General features: G+C 39.9%; 1 protein-coding gene across 1 annotated transcript; it reads right to left on the reverse strand.

Moving 5' to 3' along the window:
* Positions 1–8663: 8663 nt before the first annotated feature.
* LOC306878885 (uncharacterized protein) lies at positions 8664–12275 on the reverse strand. The gene is made up of 5 exons (XM_079431468.1): positions 12118–12275; positions 10131–10274; positions 9802–10036; positions 9377–9675; positions 8664–9254 (listed from the first exon to the last, which is right to left on the reverse strand). The coding sequence occupies exons 1-5, from the start codon at positions 12253–12255 to the stop codon at positions 8898–8900; spliced, it is 1173 nt and encodes a 390-aa protein (XP_079287594.1). The 5' UTR covers positions 12256–12275; the 3' UTR covers positions 8664–8897.
* Positions 12276–20099: the final 7824 nt, after the last annotated feature.

Raw genomic sequence — 20099 nt, forward strand, 5'->3', positions numbered from 1 at the left:
CTTTCATATGCTTGGTGTGATTGTTTAGAAGGTAGGATGTTAATCGATGCATTAACCCAGGTAATTCCTTATAGGAATCTGCTAGGATATGTTCTTCATTTGATGAAATAACTCAGCAAAGGATTTACACGCGGAAAACTGAGCCGTGCGGGGCTCTGCCCTACAGAAACACTTGTGATTGGATCAAACAGCAAAAGGGGCGGAGTGAAATCAGTCCGATAAAGACAGACACCCAACTTTGGCTTGTGCTGCTTGCTTGCATGCTGACCTGCTTGAAACTTCGGTTCCTCATCTGATCGCGCTGTTAAGCGCTCTCAACTATATACCATCTGGCGAGCAACCACTTCATCAAAGTTGCGAACAAAGAAACTTTAACATCTGAAGCCGTAAGAACTGAAACAAACTTGCTAAGCGCGTCATTACGTCACAGAGAAGGCAACCGCCAATTGCAAGAGGGCATCCCCAGTGACATCACGGGGATTTTCAAGTCTGAAACTATTTGCCAAAGATCGCGTTACCTATGCTCAAAATTACCTAATCAATTCTGTATTACTGTGGCCACGGGAATAAACTGAATTGTTAAGAGATACTGGTTTTAATGCTTGCTGGACAAGTCATTAAGGAGGCATCGTTAATAAGGTATAAGTTGGACATTTTGATTAGTATCAATTAATCATACCAATATCGAATCCATATGACTCGATTTCCAAAAACTAAAATTAAAATTATTATTCTAAAATTATTACACTTAATTAGTTGCTAGATGTTCTCCCAGCTGAATCTTTTCAAAATTTCTTGCTTTTTCAGCCCTCATGCCAACTTTTTTGAGGCATCAAATTTTAAATGAGCTCATTTAGTGGATAAAATTGTAAAATTTCTCCGTCTAAACATTTGTTATGTTCTCTATTATATCAAATATATCAAATAAAATATATAATATATATATATATAATATAAAATATTGGCTCATGTGATTTGAAAGTCTTTTAGTTTTCATTTCATTCAAATTTAAAAAACGTCCCAACATTTCCGGAATTTGGGTTGTAGCTCTCAATCCATTAAATTAGCCTGAGTCTCCCCTCAAAAAAGCTACTTGTTATCTTGGCTCTTTCTCCATAACACATCAGATTAATAATGTCATGTAGCCTATTATTTACCATTACCACCTCCTGAAAGATGGTCTGAGGTTGAGGACTGTCCTCCAATCTCATCCTTCTTTGATCTAATCCCCTGACTTTTGATTAGAATTCTGACATATTAATTATTTTCTGCTAAGCCATTTTTCCATAAAAATATATATAAGACTACCAAATTCATTCAGTCTTTATCTAGTCTTACAGTTTATTTACTGTTGAATTATAGAGAAATTTTCAATGAAGATGTTTTTAAATTGTTGTTGTTGTTGTTGTTAGGCACAAAGAAAAACCTACAGGAAAAAAATAAATAAAACGTTGCCATAAATTACATAAATTCTTTCAACAATACATTTATACACACTCATGCAAGTTTTCTAATACAAAACATCTATTCTACAGAGGAAAAGGTAGACCATTTCCTCTATTTGTTCTCAAAGACTTGTTTTTTGCATTCTGAGTATATATGTGAGTCTTTTAATTTCTGTGACCTCTGCTACTATTTGAAACCACTCTTCTCATAGGTGTCACGAGTCTGGGCTGCAGTTCTTCATTTCTCCACCAGAGGTCACCATCTCCCTTCCTCCCAGACTCCATTCTCCTAAACTCCACACAGCTGTCACGTTACACACACCTGGTAACATATTACACTCCCAGCTGTTCCCCATTGGCATGGACTATTTATGCACAACACTCCCGCTACTCTGTCTGGTTCAATTAATTGTAATTTATTGTATGAGTCTTAATCACTGTTGAAACTCTGGGGATACATGCACTGTGTTGCCGTTGATGTATCCCGTTTCTAATCTGTTTTGTGTTGCCTTGTTGGCCTTTTTGTTTTGAATTAAAAGAGAGCATTACCTGCTTTTGGACCCTGACTTCGTCTTTTCACGGCGTTCTCGAAGTGTTCCGTGACAGAATTGAACCAGCAAACATGGGTCCAGCAGGGAGGTTGCTCAACATTCGCCAGGGAGTCCGGAGCATTGAGGAGTATGCCAGGGACCTCGTTGGAGTGGCTCTTCGGTCGGCTATTGAGAAGACCTGCCTCATGTTCTTTTTTTACGGAGGCCTGGCCGAGCCCTTCAAATCCCTGATGCCATACTGGACCCCCGAGGAGTTGCTGGAGGACTACATCAATCGGGCTCTGTACTTGAGCGGCTCAACCTTCAGGGTGGAGGTAGCCGTGGAGCCCGCTCACAGTTCTCCCGACGCGGCGATCCAAGGGGCGTCAGAGGCCTCATCGGCCGTACCAGTACCTCGTTCCCGGAGCATCCCGGGCTGATCCGCAGCATTCAGGAACACCGTCTCCCTTCCTCCCGGACTTCATTCCCCTAAACTCCACACACCTGTCACATTACACACACCTAGTAACATACAGGTATAGGTCATTTTCTATGCAATTAAAGTAAAATAGCTTAATATAAATATAGGAGCCTGATAAAAATGCCCATTTTAGAAGAGAATTTCAGATGGCACTTGGAGGCTTTTGCATCTGAACTCTTGACACATATGTTGTGTGTGATACAATCAAGTTACACAATGCATATCATGACTGTGACAAGTGTCAGCAAATGGGTGTCCTCAAATATAATCAGATGACATCTAATTGCAACTTAAATTGAAATAAATAAATTGTGCACAGTTTTAATAAACTTTAAAAAAATTGAATGTATATAAAGATTTGAAATGTTCTGTGTAAGACTTTAAGGATTTTTAATAGAGTTTCTTGGTAAGTAACACAGCACTTTAAAAGTTTTCTCAGGTAAAATTAAATGTGCACCATTTAGTTACATCAAGGGTCAAATCAAATATAAATACCACATCATAATTAAAAGTTACACACTTTTTCTGTGTTTGTGCATGCTGTACAGGTCTGTTATATAGAATGTTCACCCAATAGAGAATAGTTTGTTCAGCAAGAAAAAATAATTAAGGAACATTAGAGGCAAGTCAAAAAATCTGTGCGTTGCACTCAAGTCGGACCTGAGATGGGTGGCCAAAATCAGAAAAGAAATCTGGCCTTGAATCTTAATTTCAATGGCAACTGAATGCTCAAAAAAGCTTAACTAAGAAAAATATTCTGTTAGTGTTATTATAATAAAAGTATACCTAATTGGATCTTGGACCTTTTTTTTTTTTTTTTTTTTTTTTTTTTAAATGGTAACCTATTGGACAAACTTCAAATTCAAAAGCATTAGAGTTTAGCTCCAACCCTTGGAAAAAAAACAACTCATTTGTCTGTAGCCTAAAGCCTGGGACACACCAAGCCGACAGTCGGCCATTGGGCCATCAGTCCGAGTCTGTCGGGCTAGTTTGTTTGGTGTGTTCCACTCAGCTCTCATCGGGCTCACGTCAGCGGTAGTTTGCCTAATTTGACATGTTGAATCGGTGTCGGGACTGTCGGTAAGAGAGAGAAATCTGATTGGATGCTCAGTTTAGCGAACAAGTCAGTGCCCGAGAATTAAAGTGAAAGAGATGAAAATTGCCAAGTAAATGAAGGCGGCACAGACAGAGGACTGTTAATTTCAAACCCTATATACATTTAGCGGAGGATCTTCAGGGAAAACAAATTATTCAGTTATACATGTATTTTGTACATTTATTAATTTCTCTGAGAAGTATCTAAACATTTCTCTGCAAAAAATATATTATTGGTCTGCATATATTAATGGTTTTGCCCACTGCAAACCTATTAATAAGTTGGTTTCTTTACATATTTGTAATTTTTGTTTTTGTTCAACTCTTGCAGCTGCAGTCATGAAATGGGACAAAGAAGCTACAGAGGCTACAATAAAGCATCTTGCAGCAGAACATCTCAAACATGCACCTGGGAGGAAGGGAGATGGAGGGCATACAGGGGTGGAAAATAACTGAGGACTTTTGAATGAGTACTGTAAGGCATTTGTGTTTATTTCCATTGTAGAGGAGAACTGACCCCCAACTGAGCCTGGTTTCTCACAAGGTTTTTTTCTCCATTCTATCACAGAGGGAGTTTTGGTTCCTTGCTGCTGTCGCCTCTGGCTTGCTCAGTTTGGGACACTTAATTTCTAGCGATTATCGTCAATTTGATTTCACAGATACTATTTAAACTAAACTGAGCTAGACAATGACATCTCTTAAACATAAAATGAGCAAAGCTTCTTTCATTCAACTTTTCCAGTACTCTTACATAATCATCTTTATTCTTATCAATATTTGACTATTCACCTTCCAGATTAACGGCAACTAAAGAGGGCACTGCATATGAAGTTCAAAACACACCAATACCCTCAGAACACAGAAGTCATGGGAGAAATTAACCACAGCTCAAATTCCTTAAAAACGTGCAAACAGCAGCATTTGTAGGCTAGACACAAAACATGAACTCAGAAGCTTATAAAGAACAGTGTTTTAAAATTTGGTAAAACCCAATGCATGAAGTGGCACCAGAAATGCAGAAAAAAGAACAGGTTGTGTGTGTGTGTGTGTGTGTGTGAGATGTGAAACTCTCCCTCACGAAAGGTCGATCAAGTCTGCTCTAGAAAATACCAAACTTGAGATTCATTACTTTAGAGCTGGCTTTTTGTCCATCAAGCTCAAGGCATAGCTTCTGAAACACTTCAAAGGTAAATTTCAAGTGCTTGGGATAGGTAAGGTTAAGAGCGTAGATTACTCCCATCAGCAAAGCACAGGATCTGGCGACATCAATCCCCTCCAGGATCTTGGATCCCTCAACTATGATGGTTGCACGCCCATCACCAACGATAGCAATCTTCATCACTTGCTTTGCAAGGTCTGCGTCGAGCTCCTCCACACCCTTGTAAGAGAAATAAAAGATGTCAGGATGTATAAAATACATAGCTCAAGCTCTTCAGGATGACATGCATAAGGGAATGCAGGGTGACCATGTACTTCAACGCCTAGCCCACAGGAGACTGGTGCACAAGATTGAAATGGCCATATCTCTACCCACGAAGGCTAAAGGGTCCATGTATGTTTTGGTCATTGGATTTTTCGTTCAGGGGCATGTATTAAAAAACAAAACGAGTGTTTATTTAATTTTCATTTCAAGGTTGAAAAACTAAAAATTAAATGCAAGGCATTTTCACATATTCTTTACAATGAAATAAATAAAAATTTGATAATGGTTTGATTTTGGTTTTGGAACAGGACCTTTGTAAGTCCCTCCCCCTGCAAAGCCTCTCCATGATTCGCCCAAATAAACTACCACTTCCGGTATGAAAATATGCTAAAACGGGTTGTCTTTTGTGTTTGTCTTTAAGTGATTGTATTTTTTTCATTCTACAACCTATAAAAGCAAAATCAATCCATTTTCAAATTTTTGTTCATTTCATTGTAACGTCTAAAATGAAAAATGCTTCGCTTTTAATGTTTTTGTTTTTCAACTTTGAAAAGAAAATCAAATAATAATACTCTAATAATACTCACCCCTGAACGGAAAATCTAATGAACAAAACATACAGACCCTACAGAGACATGCAGTTCAAACAAAATAAAACATTAAAAAAGTACTCAAGTACAGTTTGAAAAGATCCTCCTCCTTCTCTCCAAGATAGACTATGAGGCAGCGAATGGCAATTTCTCTGCGCTTTTCAACTGTGTTGTCCTGATTGATGGAAAAAATAGATACGGTGTTCATTAAAAATCAGATTCAAGTGTAACCAAAATAAGAAAAATTAGAAAAAAATTAGTGTTGGTATACAATGGACCTTGTTCGTAGCAGCCATATCGACATTTGACATGAAAACAGTGAGGCAGATTAAAATAAAGGTCTATTCATAATAAAGTTAGTCATTATACCTGCAGAAGCATGTCCTTAATCTGCCTTATCTTCAGGCCTGCAGCTCCTCCTTTTGACTGGGTCAAGGCCATCAGTTTTGGGGTGCATTGGTCAAGCTTGGCCAGAAAGGTCGATTCAAGGCTAACTGTTGTTATCCTCTTGAATTCTTCACATATCTGCAGGGTACACCAGTATAAAATACCACAAGAGACATAAGTATGTATAAATGATGCAGAAATAAAATATCTAAATGTGTATTTGTACCCATTCAAATGATTTGGGTCTAAATGTATTTATTTCTACATTTTCTTTTTATTTGACTTCAATTTGTGGACATGTATCCACAATTTATCAATCCACAGTACAAAAATACTGAGTTAACAAACATTGTATTATCTCACCTGTGCCTCACTAAAAAGTGCAGGCCAGCGCTTCATGAAGTCACTGATGGCAGGGGCCTCTTTCACTATTTCCTCCCGACGAAGGCTGAACGTTTTGGCCATTTTCTGAGCTACCACCCTGGAGTTGTCCCTTTTCATCACTTCACTCAGGAGCTCGACTCTCTCTTTTTCCAAACTTTCACTACTTTCACCTGGAGCATGAGGGGGTAGGTAGTTCACCTCAGCCTTCTTTGGTTTTTTAACATTCTTTGCCGGATATTGGTCATGTGTTGTTTTCCTCTTCAGTGAGTTTACTTCAACTTCAGGGCAGCCGAGACCTCTAAGCTTGCTTCTGAAATTGTTCATCTTATATTTTAGACGCTGCGCCCATCCATAGGACCCATTGAAGGACCCCGGTTCTTTCAGGCAGGGATGCTTTAGAGTCAGGGCCTCTGGCAACCTCACTGATCTGCAGACTTGATGGATAAGCGGTATACTTATAAATAGCTTCTGCTAGTTTTCCAAGGATGTCAGGAAGCAGTGGAATGAAATCTTTTGTAGGGAGAAGAGTCCCATATTTTTGGAAGCGCTCATTGGCTGACTGAATTTGGATCTCTGTGAGGTCAGAAAAGCTTGGAATCGGAAACTGAACAGGCCAGCGCTGGTAACGGTGCCCTTGACTATCTTCAGATGAATAAAGGATCAGTGTGTCATTACTTGACACAGATGAGGTGTCAACAAAGTGCTCTTCAGGGGGATGATCAGTCACATTAGTCACAGAAGTGTCGGTCACATCAGTTAAGGTTAAGGTTACTGTAGGCTCCTGGTCCTGGAGAAACACAATCTTGATTGTGTCCTTGTCCTTAAGGTCAGTTTGTAGAAACAAGCGTGAAAAACTCATCACCAAAATCAGCATCTTTATAGTGAAGACAGAAGTCTCTTGCAATGGAAAAGGTATCACGAATGACTGAGTGAAGGTCATCCACTAGAGATGCGCGGATGGGCTATTATTTCATCCGCAACCGCATCACAAAACTCATCATCCGTCCGCCATCCATCCGCACCAATGTTTTTGACCAATTTTTTAAACCGCACCCGCACACCATCTGCTGATTGGGCTCTTTATTTGAATGGCTTATTCTTATTTTAAATTTTTTATTATTAAATGAATGTTTCTTTATTGATTATTAGAGAATAGAGAATGACTTTAATGTAGACATGTAGTTAATCCAAACGTGCAAGCCAAATCCAGCATTAATTGACGACGCTTTGAAGTGACGCTAAAGGATACGAAGATGTGTCTTTTCACTTGATTCGATTCCTCGGTCCTAGCGTCTTTTCCTTGCATCCCAGCCAACATTTGTATGTGGGGCCCATGTGGGTATGAAGTGGGCTGAAAAATGGGCCCCATGTAGGATTGTCCGCGGGTTACATAATGGCCCCATGTTAATTGCCCAGATGAATTTCATGTAGGATTGTACTTCGTATTAGGTGGGACCCAAGTGGGCAACATGCACAAAACCCATATTGGTCCCAGCTTTATCCCAGCCAACATTTGTATGTGGGGCCCATATGGGTATGAAGTGGGCTGAAAAATGGGCTCTGTATGGGATTGTCCGCGAGTTACATAATGGCCCCATGTTAATTGCCCAGATGAATTTCATGTAGGATTGTACTTCGTACTAGGTGGGACCCGAGTGGGCAACATGCACAAAACCCATATTGGTCCCAGCTTTAACCCAGTCAACATTTGTATGTGGGGCCCATGTGGGTTTGAAATGGGCTGAAAAATGGGCTCTGTATGGGATTGTCCGCGGGTTACATAATGGCCCCATGTTAATTGCCCAGATGGATTTCATGTAGGATTGCACTTCGTATTAGGCGGTACCCAAGTGGGCAACATGCATAAGACACATCTCAGTCCCAGCTTTAACCCAGTTGACATTTGTATGTGGGGCCCATGTGGGTTTGAAATAGGCTGAAAAATGGGCTCTGTATGGGATTGTCTGCAGGTTCAATAATGGCCCCATGCCAACAGCCCACATGGATTTCATATAGAATGGCACTTCAGGTGGCCCCCCTACTGGGCAACATGCATAAGACCCATCGTGGTCCCAGCTTTAGTTTTTTTTTTTTTTTTTTGTGGGTACTACAAGGTTACTGCATGGGCTGAAATATGGGCTATAAGTGGGTTTGTCCACGGGTTCCATGTTGGCCCCAGCAACTTACTCATTTAGGTTTTATGCAGGATTTCACAGGCAGGGTTCCTACAGGTTTCTTCAAGTTAAATTCAAGACCTTTTTAAGACCATTTATATAAAAAAATGAATACCTATTTCACGTCCCTACCAGCAAAGAAAAACAAAATCCTTGAACTTGTGTTCATTTATTTTTCAAATGTGGAATGGGTAAAAGATAAGCCAAGCAGGTGTGAAAAATAAAAACATTTCAGTAGGCCACAAGAAAGTTTGCCGAACAATGTTAAGTTGTTTTTTAACATTAGCTAGCTACTTATTCCATGCTGGGAATATGGGGAACTGAGAGACCCCTGAACAATAAACATAGAAAATCAGAACTCAACAATAAATTAAATTAAGAAACACAGTCAACTCCTTAGCTCTTCACTCAGGGAAGCAATCTCTTTATCAAGGACAGCCAGTTCCGTCAACTTCTCCTTATGGCCTCTCCGCAAGAGGTTGGACCTGGAGATCAGGTCAGCCATCTTGCTTCCTGCCTTCCTTTCAGCCTCCTCAGCCAGCCTGTCCGCATCCCTAGCCAGACCCTCACACACCTCTTGTATGCGTCTCCTCTTCACCTTTAGCTCCTGAAGACAGTCCTCTGCCTCTTTCCTCTTAAGAGCCTGGGATTTTGCCTCCCTTTTCTTTCTCTCTGTCTCAAGATGGTCACGATATCTGGTCCTAGCTCTTGCTACACTCTCGAGTAGCGCTTTACTGAGTGGAACCTAGGTATAGGATTGGGAAAAGCGAACCAGAGTCAGTGACAAACTCAAGGAACCAACTATGTTGATTCAGTCAACTTTTAAGTCAAAAGCATTTTACAAGTCCAGACAGGGGTCGTTCTAACCTGGGTAACACCTCCGTGTTGTGTGATATAATCACACACCAGCCTCCGTGTGACCACAGTGTCCTCTTGAATATTGTCTGACTCCACCTCTTTGTTGATAGAGAATCCACGTTCAACTGTAGCTTGGCCGTGGGAAAGGATGAGCAGCTTCTTGCAGAAGCCCCACAGCTCTGGATAAGGTTCCATGGCACTCCTCAGGAAGATGTCCAGCCTCTTCTGCATGGGAGGAAAGGAGAGAAAGTCCTCACTCCGGCTCTCCAAGGATAGGAAACTGTCGAAGTGCTGCAGTATGACATCCCCTATGACAAAACAGATGAGAAAATATGCGGGGAAAAAAAGAAATAATTAGGCTATAGGGCATTACCAGCCAATCAGGTTTAGGATAAATTCATGTGTAGCCTATGATTTGCCTTTCTTATTCCTACCCGCAGGAGTATCAGTTAGCTGTTTGTCCTGGAGAAACCTCTGAACCAGCCCTTTCATGTGCTTCCTACATCTTTCTGGGTCTCTGTACATTACTGATGGATCCAGGCACACCATCTGCCTAACAGTCAGATACTTGAGGGGGCTCTTGTCCTGCACTTCCCTAATGATGCTACACAGTCCCTGCATGCACTCTCTCCTGAACTCTAGCACCCTGAGCTCTGCACCTTTGATGCTCTAGAGAGAGGTAACCATGAATATAGAACATGTCTTCAATGACCTGGTTCAGCCTAACCATTTGTAAAATGACCTTTTTAAACCATCACACTACCTTAAGGACTGACTCTGCACCTAGACCAATGCTAATGTCTTGTGGGCTGAGCCAGATGGTCTTGTCTGTGACATCCAATTTGGTCAGCTGCAGGGCAGTGATATCATGGAGGACTTCTCTCTTTATGAAGCGTCTGAGTAGACTCTGTCAAAAGACAAACACAAAAATGTCCGGTGCGGCACATTAATCACCGACATCAAATTGTCTGATTTTGATGCACAATGTATCCACTATTTTTTACACATACTAACCACAAACTCCACATTGTCAAAACATATCAATTGAGCCCAATCAGCGGTGATTATAATGTTAGAGAGCAACTCACCCCCCTACCAGAGTCTTACTGCACCTACATTTCCGATTTGAAAAATGCGGCAAAAGGAGGCGTTGCCTAACGGACCGAGGGACGCGCGGGGGGAGTGGGGGCCTCAACACTTCCTTGCTATTCCAACTCGCTACGAAGGTGTGGCCGAGACTGGGCATATTTTATACTCCACAGCAGCAATATGGCTGATGTCAGCCATACTGGCTGAGCCAGTAGTGATGCCCGATTCAAATTCAAGTACAGTGTAAAGTTCAGGGTTCATACACATTTTTACCAATAAATTTCCATGACTTTTCCATGACTTTTGAGACAATATTCATGACCTAATGTTCCATTATTTTACAATAAGAATAAAAATCTGTTCAAATTATCATAGCATTAACTAAAATTAATGACTAATGCTATTGTTTGCTTTCTCTGTTTTAGTAATAAGTACACGCAGCAACTGCGCCAGATGTTACTCCACACAGAGAACGTATCATATCACTGAATATTATCATTTAACTCTGTTAAACACAGGACCTGAATTTCGTTTTGGAAACTTTTCTCTTTCGCAACTGTTAAAGAGTTAAAACACGACAGTGCTTACTCGCCAGAATGGCCATTTTAACATAATTGTGTGTGTATTTTTGCCGCTTAAACGCAACAAGCTGTGCTTTAGAGCCTTGCATTTCAGCCAGACACGAGTTCCAGTCGGACTCGGGTAATCATGCCGCACAAGGGCTGGACTAGGGCATAGAGGCCTGTGCAGGTTTCTACTGAGCTTGTTTGGTACCAAACTCAATTTGGTTCTCGCAAGTCGGCTTTATACCATAGACTGTAAAAAAATAGCTTTATACACGTGCCCTTTGGACGTGACTGAGCGCACGGGAAACCGCCTCTGGAGCGTGCGAGTACCGACTGGCTTAAAAAGACGTGCAAATAAATAATTTTTGTGTCGATGCAACAATGACCCGAATAGGCAAGTGACAATTCTGTCAACTGTCCCGAAACGCGAGCGAAAGACTTGTATCGCAGCGTGCAGCAGCTCTTTAGTGACGAGATGCGCAGATGAGAAGCCGCTATAAGAGACAGTCAAAGAGAGAAGACGCGGTACAGCTGAATCACTCACGCTGTTTTCAAATTACCCATTTCATCTGATACTCTGTGTGGATTCACTTACTCATCAAACCTATATGCAACAGGCTATTGAATAAATGTGTGAATATCCATAATTTTAAAGTCGAATGCTGCGGGAATGAGTAAAATAATGCGATATAGCCTATGCGCAATCCCGCACCGAACCTGATTAAACATAATTCTATTATACAGATTATACAGATCTGTATAATAGAATTATACAGAGATTTGTGAAATAGATTTCCATGACTTTTCCAAAACTTTCTGGGTTTATTTATTTTTCCAAAACTTTTCCAGGCCTGGAAATTGCTGCTTTAAAATTCCATGACTTTTCCAGGTTTTTCATGACCGTACGAACCCTGAAAGTTTTAACCTGAAGAGGGCACCACACTAACGGTTTTTGGTAGAAAATTTACTAAAATGTACTAAAATACCAAAAATAATTACCAGACATGTAGACATCACTATTAGACACTTATTTATACAGTTTATCAGCAAAGAAAAATGATTTGGGGGTGAGTTGCACTTTAAGTAAATTATTACCATCATCAACTCAGTCAGGTGCTTCGGAAGGAATGGAAGCACAGGCTCATCTGTCTGATATTTTTTCAGGAAGGGAGTGAAGGTCCTGGCGAGTGCCGTGTAGAACTGCAATTTGGCCAAGATGAGTGGATCCTTCATGGCTGCTGCAACTGTGTCATAAGATGCTGACAGAGAGAGGCAGGACATTTCAACTTAGCCATATATTACAAAAACTATGACAGGGCCACACCAGGGTTAGGACACAGTCACAGACCTATTCACTGCATTTAAGAACGGCCTACCTGTTCCAGGGTTCAAGTTTCTTTGATTTCACGGCTTACAAGAGCAGTGATGGCCAGACTTCCAGGGCTCTCTCCACAACCGGAAGGTTTTCCACCCAACGATGGGCACAGAAAGAAAGGGGGAACACAGTAGACTTAGTTACTGTGATGTAATCCTCTCTCCTGGCGGGCACATTGAGGAACAATGTGTGCAGTGCTTTCAGCAACTTGTCCAGCTGCCATGCAGTGAACCCACACTTGAATGCGTTGTGTAGCGTGTGTAGGCCACAGCTCCCCACACAAATGAGCTGAGCACCTGAAGATTTCGTTGCAAAACTTAATATTAGAAACCAAATTCATATTTTGTATCACATGGAGATTGTTTTGTACTGCATATGTTGCACCCATGCATAAATTTTTGCTCTGTAGCACTATGAGATTGTTTGTTCAATGTAAAGTGCACTACAAATAAAATGCATTATTATAATTATTAATAGATCACATTCACACTCACCCACAAACAGTAATAGCATTCTAAACTGCTCACCTCCATACTGCTCAGCGTGATCTTTCTGGAAAAGGTTGAAGAGTTTCCAATTCACACTGGGCCCATCCATTGAGATGGACGCCAAGTCCCTGAGGTTCAGTCTGTCCATACATTCCTGAAAAAAAGGGTTGCATTTGATTACTCAAATAAGAGGACTGGATGAGCACATATTGGGAAATAACTAATTGGTCATGTAATATTGCAGTTACAGAAGAGTGTATGCACACAAGTTGAGTCTATCAATATAAATTGATGAGCTTTTAAAGTATAAAATGATTATCCTTGTTTTGAGATGCGACAGCAGGTCTTGTGCAGTGGAATGTCCCATAAACTGAGAGCCCAGATATCTGGACTGAACCTGTCCCTCGTTCCAGAAGCGGACATGCACATCCAGCTGTTTGTTTTTCGTAGTCTCGTTGAGACGCTCATCAAACATCAGAACGAACAGCGATTTGTTGACTTTGGACACCAGTTCTTTTTTGATGTGAATAGCTAAACCAAACTTGGCTATGTAAGCTGTTCTGTCGGGACCGTAAGTAAAGTAAACGTTTTAGCGATGTCGGAGTCAGGGAAGATGCACTTGAAAAGCTCTGAGATACCCTCATTTCCATTTTAGGACTGGTGTTTAGTGATTGTGTTAAGAGTCCACAACACCTCGGCTTTCATTGTTGGTGTGGACCCAAAAGCTGTGCGCAGATCCACTCTAGTTGCGGTCATAGCTGGAGGGTCTGCAGCGCTAGCAGCAAGCTGGCTAACATTAGCTCCTGCTGCCCCTTCAGGCACATTAGCAGCTAGCTGGCTAACATTAGTTGGTTGAAACACGCAGGCGATGGAAGGAGTTTGTTTTTGTCCATTGAGAGTGTTCATGTGCTTGGACGACTTGGCATGAGACTCTAATGCCTTCATTCCCATTGTACCTAGCTGAATCCTTTTTTTGCATATGGTGCAAAAAGCCTCAAAAACGTTGTTGTCCACTGGTTTTAACCAATGACGAAAAGAGTTTTTATCCAGCCACGCTTCATTAAATTTACATTTCCCCATAACCTCAGAATGAAATTGGTAGCTAGCTAACGTAAAAACAAACGTTAAAAATATAACGGCGTCAGTCAACCTTTCCTGTGGAATGCTGAGATTTTCTTTGATTTTTCGCGCTTCTCCTTTGCTTGAGGTCTGTGTTGTGTTGCAGTCTATGGGGATAATTGAGCAATTCTAAAGTTGAGAGAAGATGAAAAATCAATGAGGCATTGTAAAAACATTGGCCATAACGATATAATTTCTAATAAATACAAAGTAGTTAGTGAAACTATATTTGCTTATAGAAAAATAATAAATTCAAATTACTTACATGGTTTATAGAAGAATACCTGCCAGCTATTCAGTATCTGAAAAAAAAATAAAATAAATCAAAAGTATGATGATGCTCGTAGTAGAAAAGGCTGTTATTCTAATGTTTGATTAGAGGTTATGTTTGCCACCTTCAATGTAGCAACATTCAAAAAGAAAAAAGAATAATAAATAGAATAAGAAGTTAACTGATTATTGCAACACATGACAGCTTCACAGCTCAACAATAAAACATGACAACAATGTGAAGTGTACTTGATATTATCATTTGATTTCTATAGAACTCTATCAGGATATGTCTGTGTGTCTTAAACAGTCATTCTGTTTGGAACTTTTTATCAATTTTTAAACAATTTTGGATGGGGTGAATTTTAAATCTTTAATTATTTTAATTAAATCAGGACTAAATATAATTAAGTGTCCCACTTTTAAATATAAATTAATTAATTTTTTTTTTTTTTTACTTTTTAATGCAATATATTGTATATGACAGGATTAGCTTATGATCATAAATTATTAAACATTATTTATAATATTAATAACATTCTAATAATAAAACATTTAAAATCTTTATACCAACCAATATAAAAATATACGTATAATATCAATGAATAATCTGTCTAATAATGTCTAAAAATAACAGGTTAGGGCTCTGATAAAGTATGAAATATTATATTAATAGGTAATAATATTTATCCACCGTGACTGGGATTTTTGACAAACTGTGTGTGGAGTTCGCCTTACATATGCATTGACAACTTTATATTTGGATTGCTTTCTCTTCTGTTTAACGAGCGGACATGAGCTCAGAGTGTTTAAAAAATGCGGGTTTACTGCGCATGAGCTCCAGACTCTGTCGCTTTGGAAACAACGACACTGAAATGTGTAAATGGGCTTCTCTAATACTTATTCTGAGATTATTTATTTTTATTTGCTATTCTCCACACAGCTAAAGATGCATGGAATTTAATCTCAAAAAGTTTAGAAGAATGATAAAAAAAATAATAATAATTCTGCTGATAAACAAACGTTTGTGTGTTTAAACTTCGAACTATTCAACCTGACTGCTTCTATGCTCCATTAGATGACTTAAATGTATTTTTATTTTACATTTCACGAATTCCAATGTCGAATTGTTAAGTTAATTATAGCAAATTGACCGCTTGCCCCTCTTACAGCTAAATGAACTTCTCTATGAAATGTGTTATATTCTGTTATGGAATTAACCAGTTTATTAAAACACATTTACAACATCATCATATAATCAAAGATATACTCACCGCAGTAACCTGCAGCTCATCCTAGACCGCCAACAGATCGCAAAATGGCGCAATGTAGTGATGTGTCGATCATGAACGATTCGTTCATTGCGTCTGACACGTGACAAAAGAGACTCGGAAGTCAAAGTAATCATTTATGTTTCTCATAAATTATCTTTGGCTGCATTGTAATGATTTCCTAATTCAGAATATGATTAAGATTGCGTAGGTGGATGTGTTTGGGGAATTTGGGAGTTAAAAATATAAAATTTAACGCGACTCAAATGAAGGAAATGACTTGAATAAAGATTCGTTCATTTTGATGAACGAGATCGAACAAGAGAGTGAGTAAAATGATCCGAACTCCTGCGGTTTTTTATAATTATTATTATTTTTGTAAATATAGCTAATACTTTATATTATATAACTTTTACATAAAATTGCAAAAAAATATTTATTTTAATATTTATTAATTTTTTCCCCATTCATAGTCCATATAGAGATCACCTATGTGGGTACTACATTGGGCCCATGTATGCAATCTATATGGGACTGATTGTGTTTGCCAATGTCTGACCCATATGGTTTATCAAAGTGGGCCCTATATGTTTTTCCCATTCATAACCAATATAGAGATCACCTATGTGGGTACTACCTTGGGCCCATGTAGGCAGCCTATATGGGACTGTTTGTGTTTGCCCATGTCTGACCCATATGGTTTGGTCAAGCGGGCCCCAAATGTATTTACCCATTCAGAACCCATCTAGAGATTACCTATCAGGGTACTACCTTGGGCTCATGTAGGAAACCTATATGGGACTAATTGTGTTTGCCCATGTCTGACCCGTAAGGTTTATCAAAGCGGGCCCCATATGTTTTCCCATTCGTAACCCATTTGCAGATCACCTTTGCAGGTACTGCCTTGGGCCCGTGTAGGCAGCCTATATGAGACTTATTGTGTTTGCCCATGTCTGACCCATATGGTTTATCAAAGTGGGACCCCATATTTATTTCCCCATCCATAGTCCATATAGAGATTACCTATGTTGGTATTACCTTTGGCCCATGTATGACACCTATAGGGAACTGATTGTGTTTGCCCATGTCTGACCCATATGGGTTATCAAAGTAGGCCCCAGCATTTATTTCCCCATTCATAGTCTGTAGAGAGGTAACCTATGCGGGTACTTCCTTGGGCCCATGTAGGCAGCCATATGGGACCAATTGTGTTTGCCCATGTCTGACCCATATGGTTTATCAAAGTGTGCCCTATATGTTTTTCCCATTCATAACCCATATAGAGATTACTTATGTGGGTACTACCTTGGGCCCATGTAGGCAGCCTATATGGGACTGTTTTTGTTTGCCCATGTCTGACCCATATGGTTTGGCCAAGAGGGCCCCATATGTATTTACCCATTGAGAACCCATCTAGAGATTACCTTTGCGGGTACTACCTTGGGCCCATGTAGGAAGCCTATATGGGACTAATTGTGTTTGCCCATGTCTGACCCATAAGGTTTGGTCAAGCGGGCCCCATGTGTTTTTCCCATTCATTACTCATTTAGAGATTACCTATGTGGGAACTACCTTGGGCTCATGTAGGCAGCCTATATGATACTTATTGTGTTTAACCATGTCTGACCCATATGGTTTATCAAAGTGGGACCCCATAATTATTTCCCCATTCATAGTCCATATATAGATTACCTATGTTGGTACTACCTTTGGCCCATTTAGGAAGCCTATATGGGACTGATTGTGTTTGTCCATGTATGACCCATATGGTTTGGTCAAGCGGGCCCCATATGTATTTACCTATTCAGATCCCATCTAGAGATTACCTATGTGGGTACCACCTTGGGCTCATGTAGGACGCCTATATGGGACTAATTATGTTTGCCCATGTCTGACCCATATGGTTTTTCAAAGTGGGTCCCTTATGTCTTCCCATTCATGACCCATATAGAGATTACCTATGTGGGTACTACCTTGGGCCCATGTAGGCAGCCTATATGGGACTGTTTTTGTTTGCCCATGTCTGACCCATATGGTTTGGTCAAGCGGGCCCCATGTGTTTTTCCCATTCATTACTCATTTAGAGATTACCTATGTGGGAACTACCTTGGGCTCATGTAGGAAGCCTATATGGGACTGATTGTGTTTGTCCATGTCTAACCCATATGGTTTGGTCAAGCGGGCCCCATATGTATTTACCTATTCAGATCCCATCTAGAGATTACCTATGTGGGTACCACCTTGGGCTCATGTAGGACGCCTATATGGGACTAATTATGTTTGCCCATGTCTGACCCATATGGTTTATCAAAGTGGGTCCCTTATGTCTTCCCATTCATGACCCATATAGAGATTACCTATGTGGGTACTACCTTGGGCCCATGTAGGCAGCCTATATGGGACTGATTGTGTTCGCCAATGTCTAACCCATTTGATAAACCCAAATGGGCCTCATTTGTGTTGCCCATTCTGGGCCCATGCACTCATTTCCCATTAGTGACCCAACTAGGACCTACATAGGGAGCCCACCTGTTTTTGCCCATGTGGGACCTACTTAGCTGACCCAAGTAGGCCCCAGATAAGATGCCCATTTTGGGACCATGCCCAGTTGGTACCCGTGTAGCCCAGGCATAAACCATGTGGGGCCCACATATACATGTTGGCTGGGATCCTTCCCTCGCATCATGGAGGGGTGGAGCTAAGACATGAATAAAGGAAGCAAGGAAAGGAAACTAGGATGCACAAATAAGAAATGAGAAGCACCCTAGCTCTCAGAATATCAGCAGTGAACTCCGTCTCCGATCAGCGCACAGGGACAAAAATAAATAAATAGCCTAAATTAAACGCACTGTACTGTACAATTTTTTTTTTATTGTAGCCTAATAGAAAACGCATTTTGGCACATCATTTCAACATGCTGCTATTTAGCCTACTACTAAATGCCCATTTCACTTTATTTTTTAGCAAATAGATAGAAAGTTCGAATAAAATAAGTCATTTACATTATAGCCTAATAATGTTCACATTTGTAGTTGTCCATAGCAACCCCAAAAACTTACCTGCTTGCCTTGCACATCTAATTAATGGGCACAGTTTTTCGACTATTTTTTTATTTATTTATTTTTTATTTTTTGCTGTGGATGTTATTGAGCTTGTAGTAATCGGAAACAACACCAATTCTGCGACACAGATGAACCTTTATTGATTTCTCTATCAGACAATGCCTATTTTATATGCCAAAAGAAACAACAGGCAGTAAAAAAATATTAAAATAAATATCTTAATGTAGGCATAGGCTATAGTCGCATGTTTTGACAAACAGTTGAAAAAAATAAAAAACGTCATATCGTAGCTAAGCTTATAGGCTCAGTCACCCCCACAAACTTAAATTAGAAAAATAAATATGCCATCCCTCTTTGAGCGAACATAAAGTCTGACCAGGCTAAATTGCCTGTATGACAAGTCTATGCCCCAATAACCCATGGACTTAGGATCATCCCCTCAAACTTGAAGCATAATGAAATATACGCCATCACAGTTGCGACAAAGAAATTCTGGCAAAATATATGAAGGTAAAATGACGTCAATAATATTTGCATGTGCAGGGTAATATTTGTGAATGTGTACATGACATTGCAAGCGTAAAATAAATTTGCATGATAAACTTAATCTATCAACTTGATAGAGTCCGTAATGGAGAACTGTCACGTAACATTGTTTTTTCCTTATAAATGCAAACACGAAAAATAAATGACAAAAGACTTTTAAAAAAAGACAAACCATCAATTTTTGGAAAAAAATTGATAGATTTATAGCGTTTGTTTTGGGGGGGGGGGTGGATTTATAGCGTTTTGAAAAGAAAAAAAAACTTTGAATTTATCATCAACAATATTGTTGTTTGATTTAATAATCATTGTTCAACATGTTCAGACTGAGCCAAAAAGGTAAAAAAAGTCATTTTCCTGAAACCTATTGAAATGAATTTATCGCGTTTTGGAAAAGAGCTCATCAATTATAAATTATTATTAATAAATTACAATACAATTAATCAAACAATTTATACTACATATATGGATTATGGCACAGTGATGAATTTGGAAACTTCAAATGGCACTTTATAACGAAAAGGTTGCCGACCCCTGATAGGCAAAGTATCGACCAACCTTGTTCTGTTGCTGGCATGGGCTCGGTGACAGGGTTGCTGCCTTCTCCATCATGACTTAGACGGACGCCTTCCTCTGGTAGAAGTTCGCGAACTTGCTTAATCACCTCTCGTCTGTCCTCTTCTACCAGCATTTTCAGGGACTTAAATTTCGGGTGGAGAAAAGTGGCGATTTTATGAGTAGCATTAGGGCACATCTTCTCATCAAGAAGGGCAGACGCGCGAGAGCGGATACTTTTCATGTAAGGTGGATCTCCAAACTTGGGCTCACAGTGTTTTTTGAGTTTAAAAAACCATAGCAACACCATGTGAATGGTTGGGTAATGTTCCCCTTCAAGCTCGCTGATTGCTAACTTGAAAAGGGTGAGAAAGTCCATCAAGTGTGTGAGTTG

Source organism: Barbus barbus (assembly GCF_936440315.1).
Source record: "Barbus barbus genome assembly, chromosome: 13".
Taxonomy (NCBI): Eukaryota; Metazoa; Chordata; class Actinopteri; order Cypriniformes; family Cyprinidae; genus Barbus; species Barbus barbus.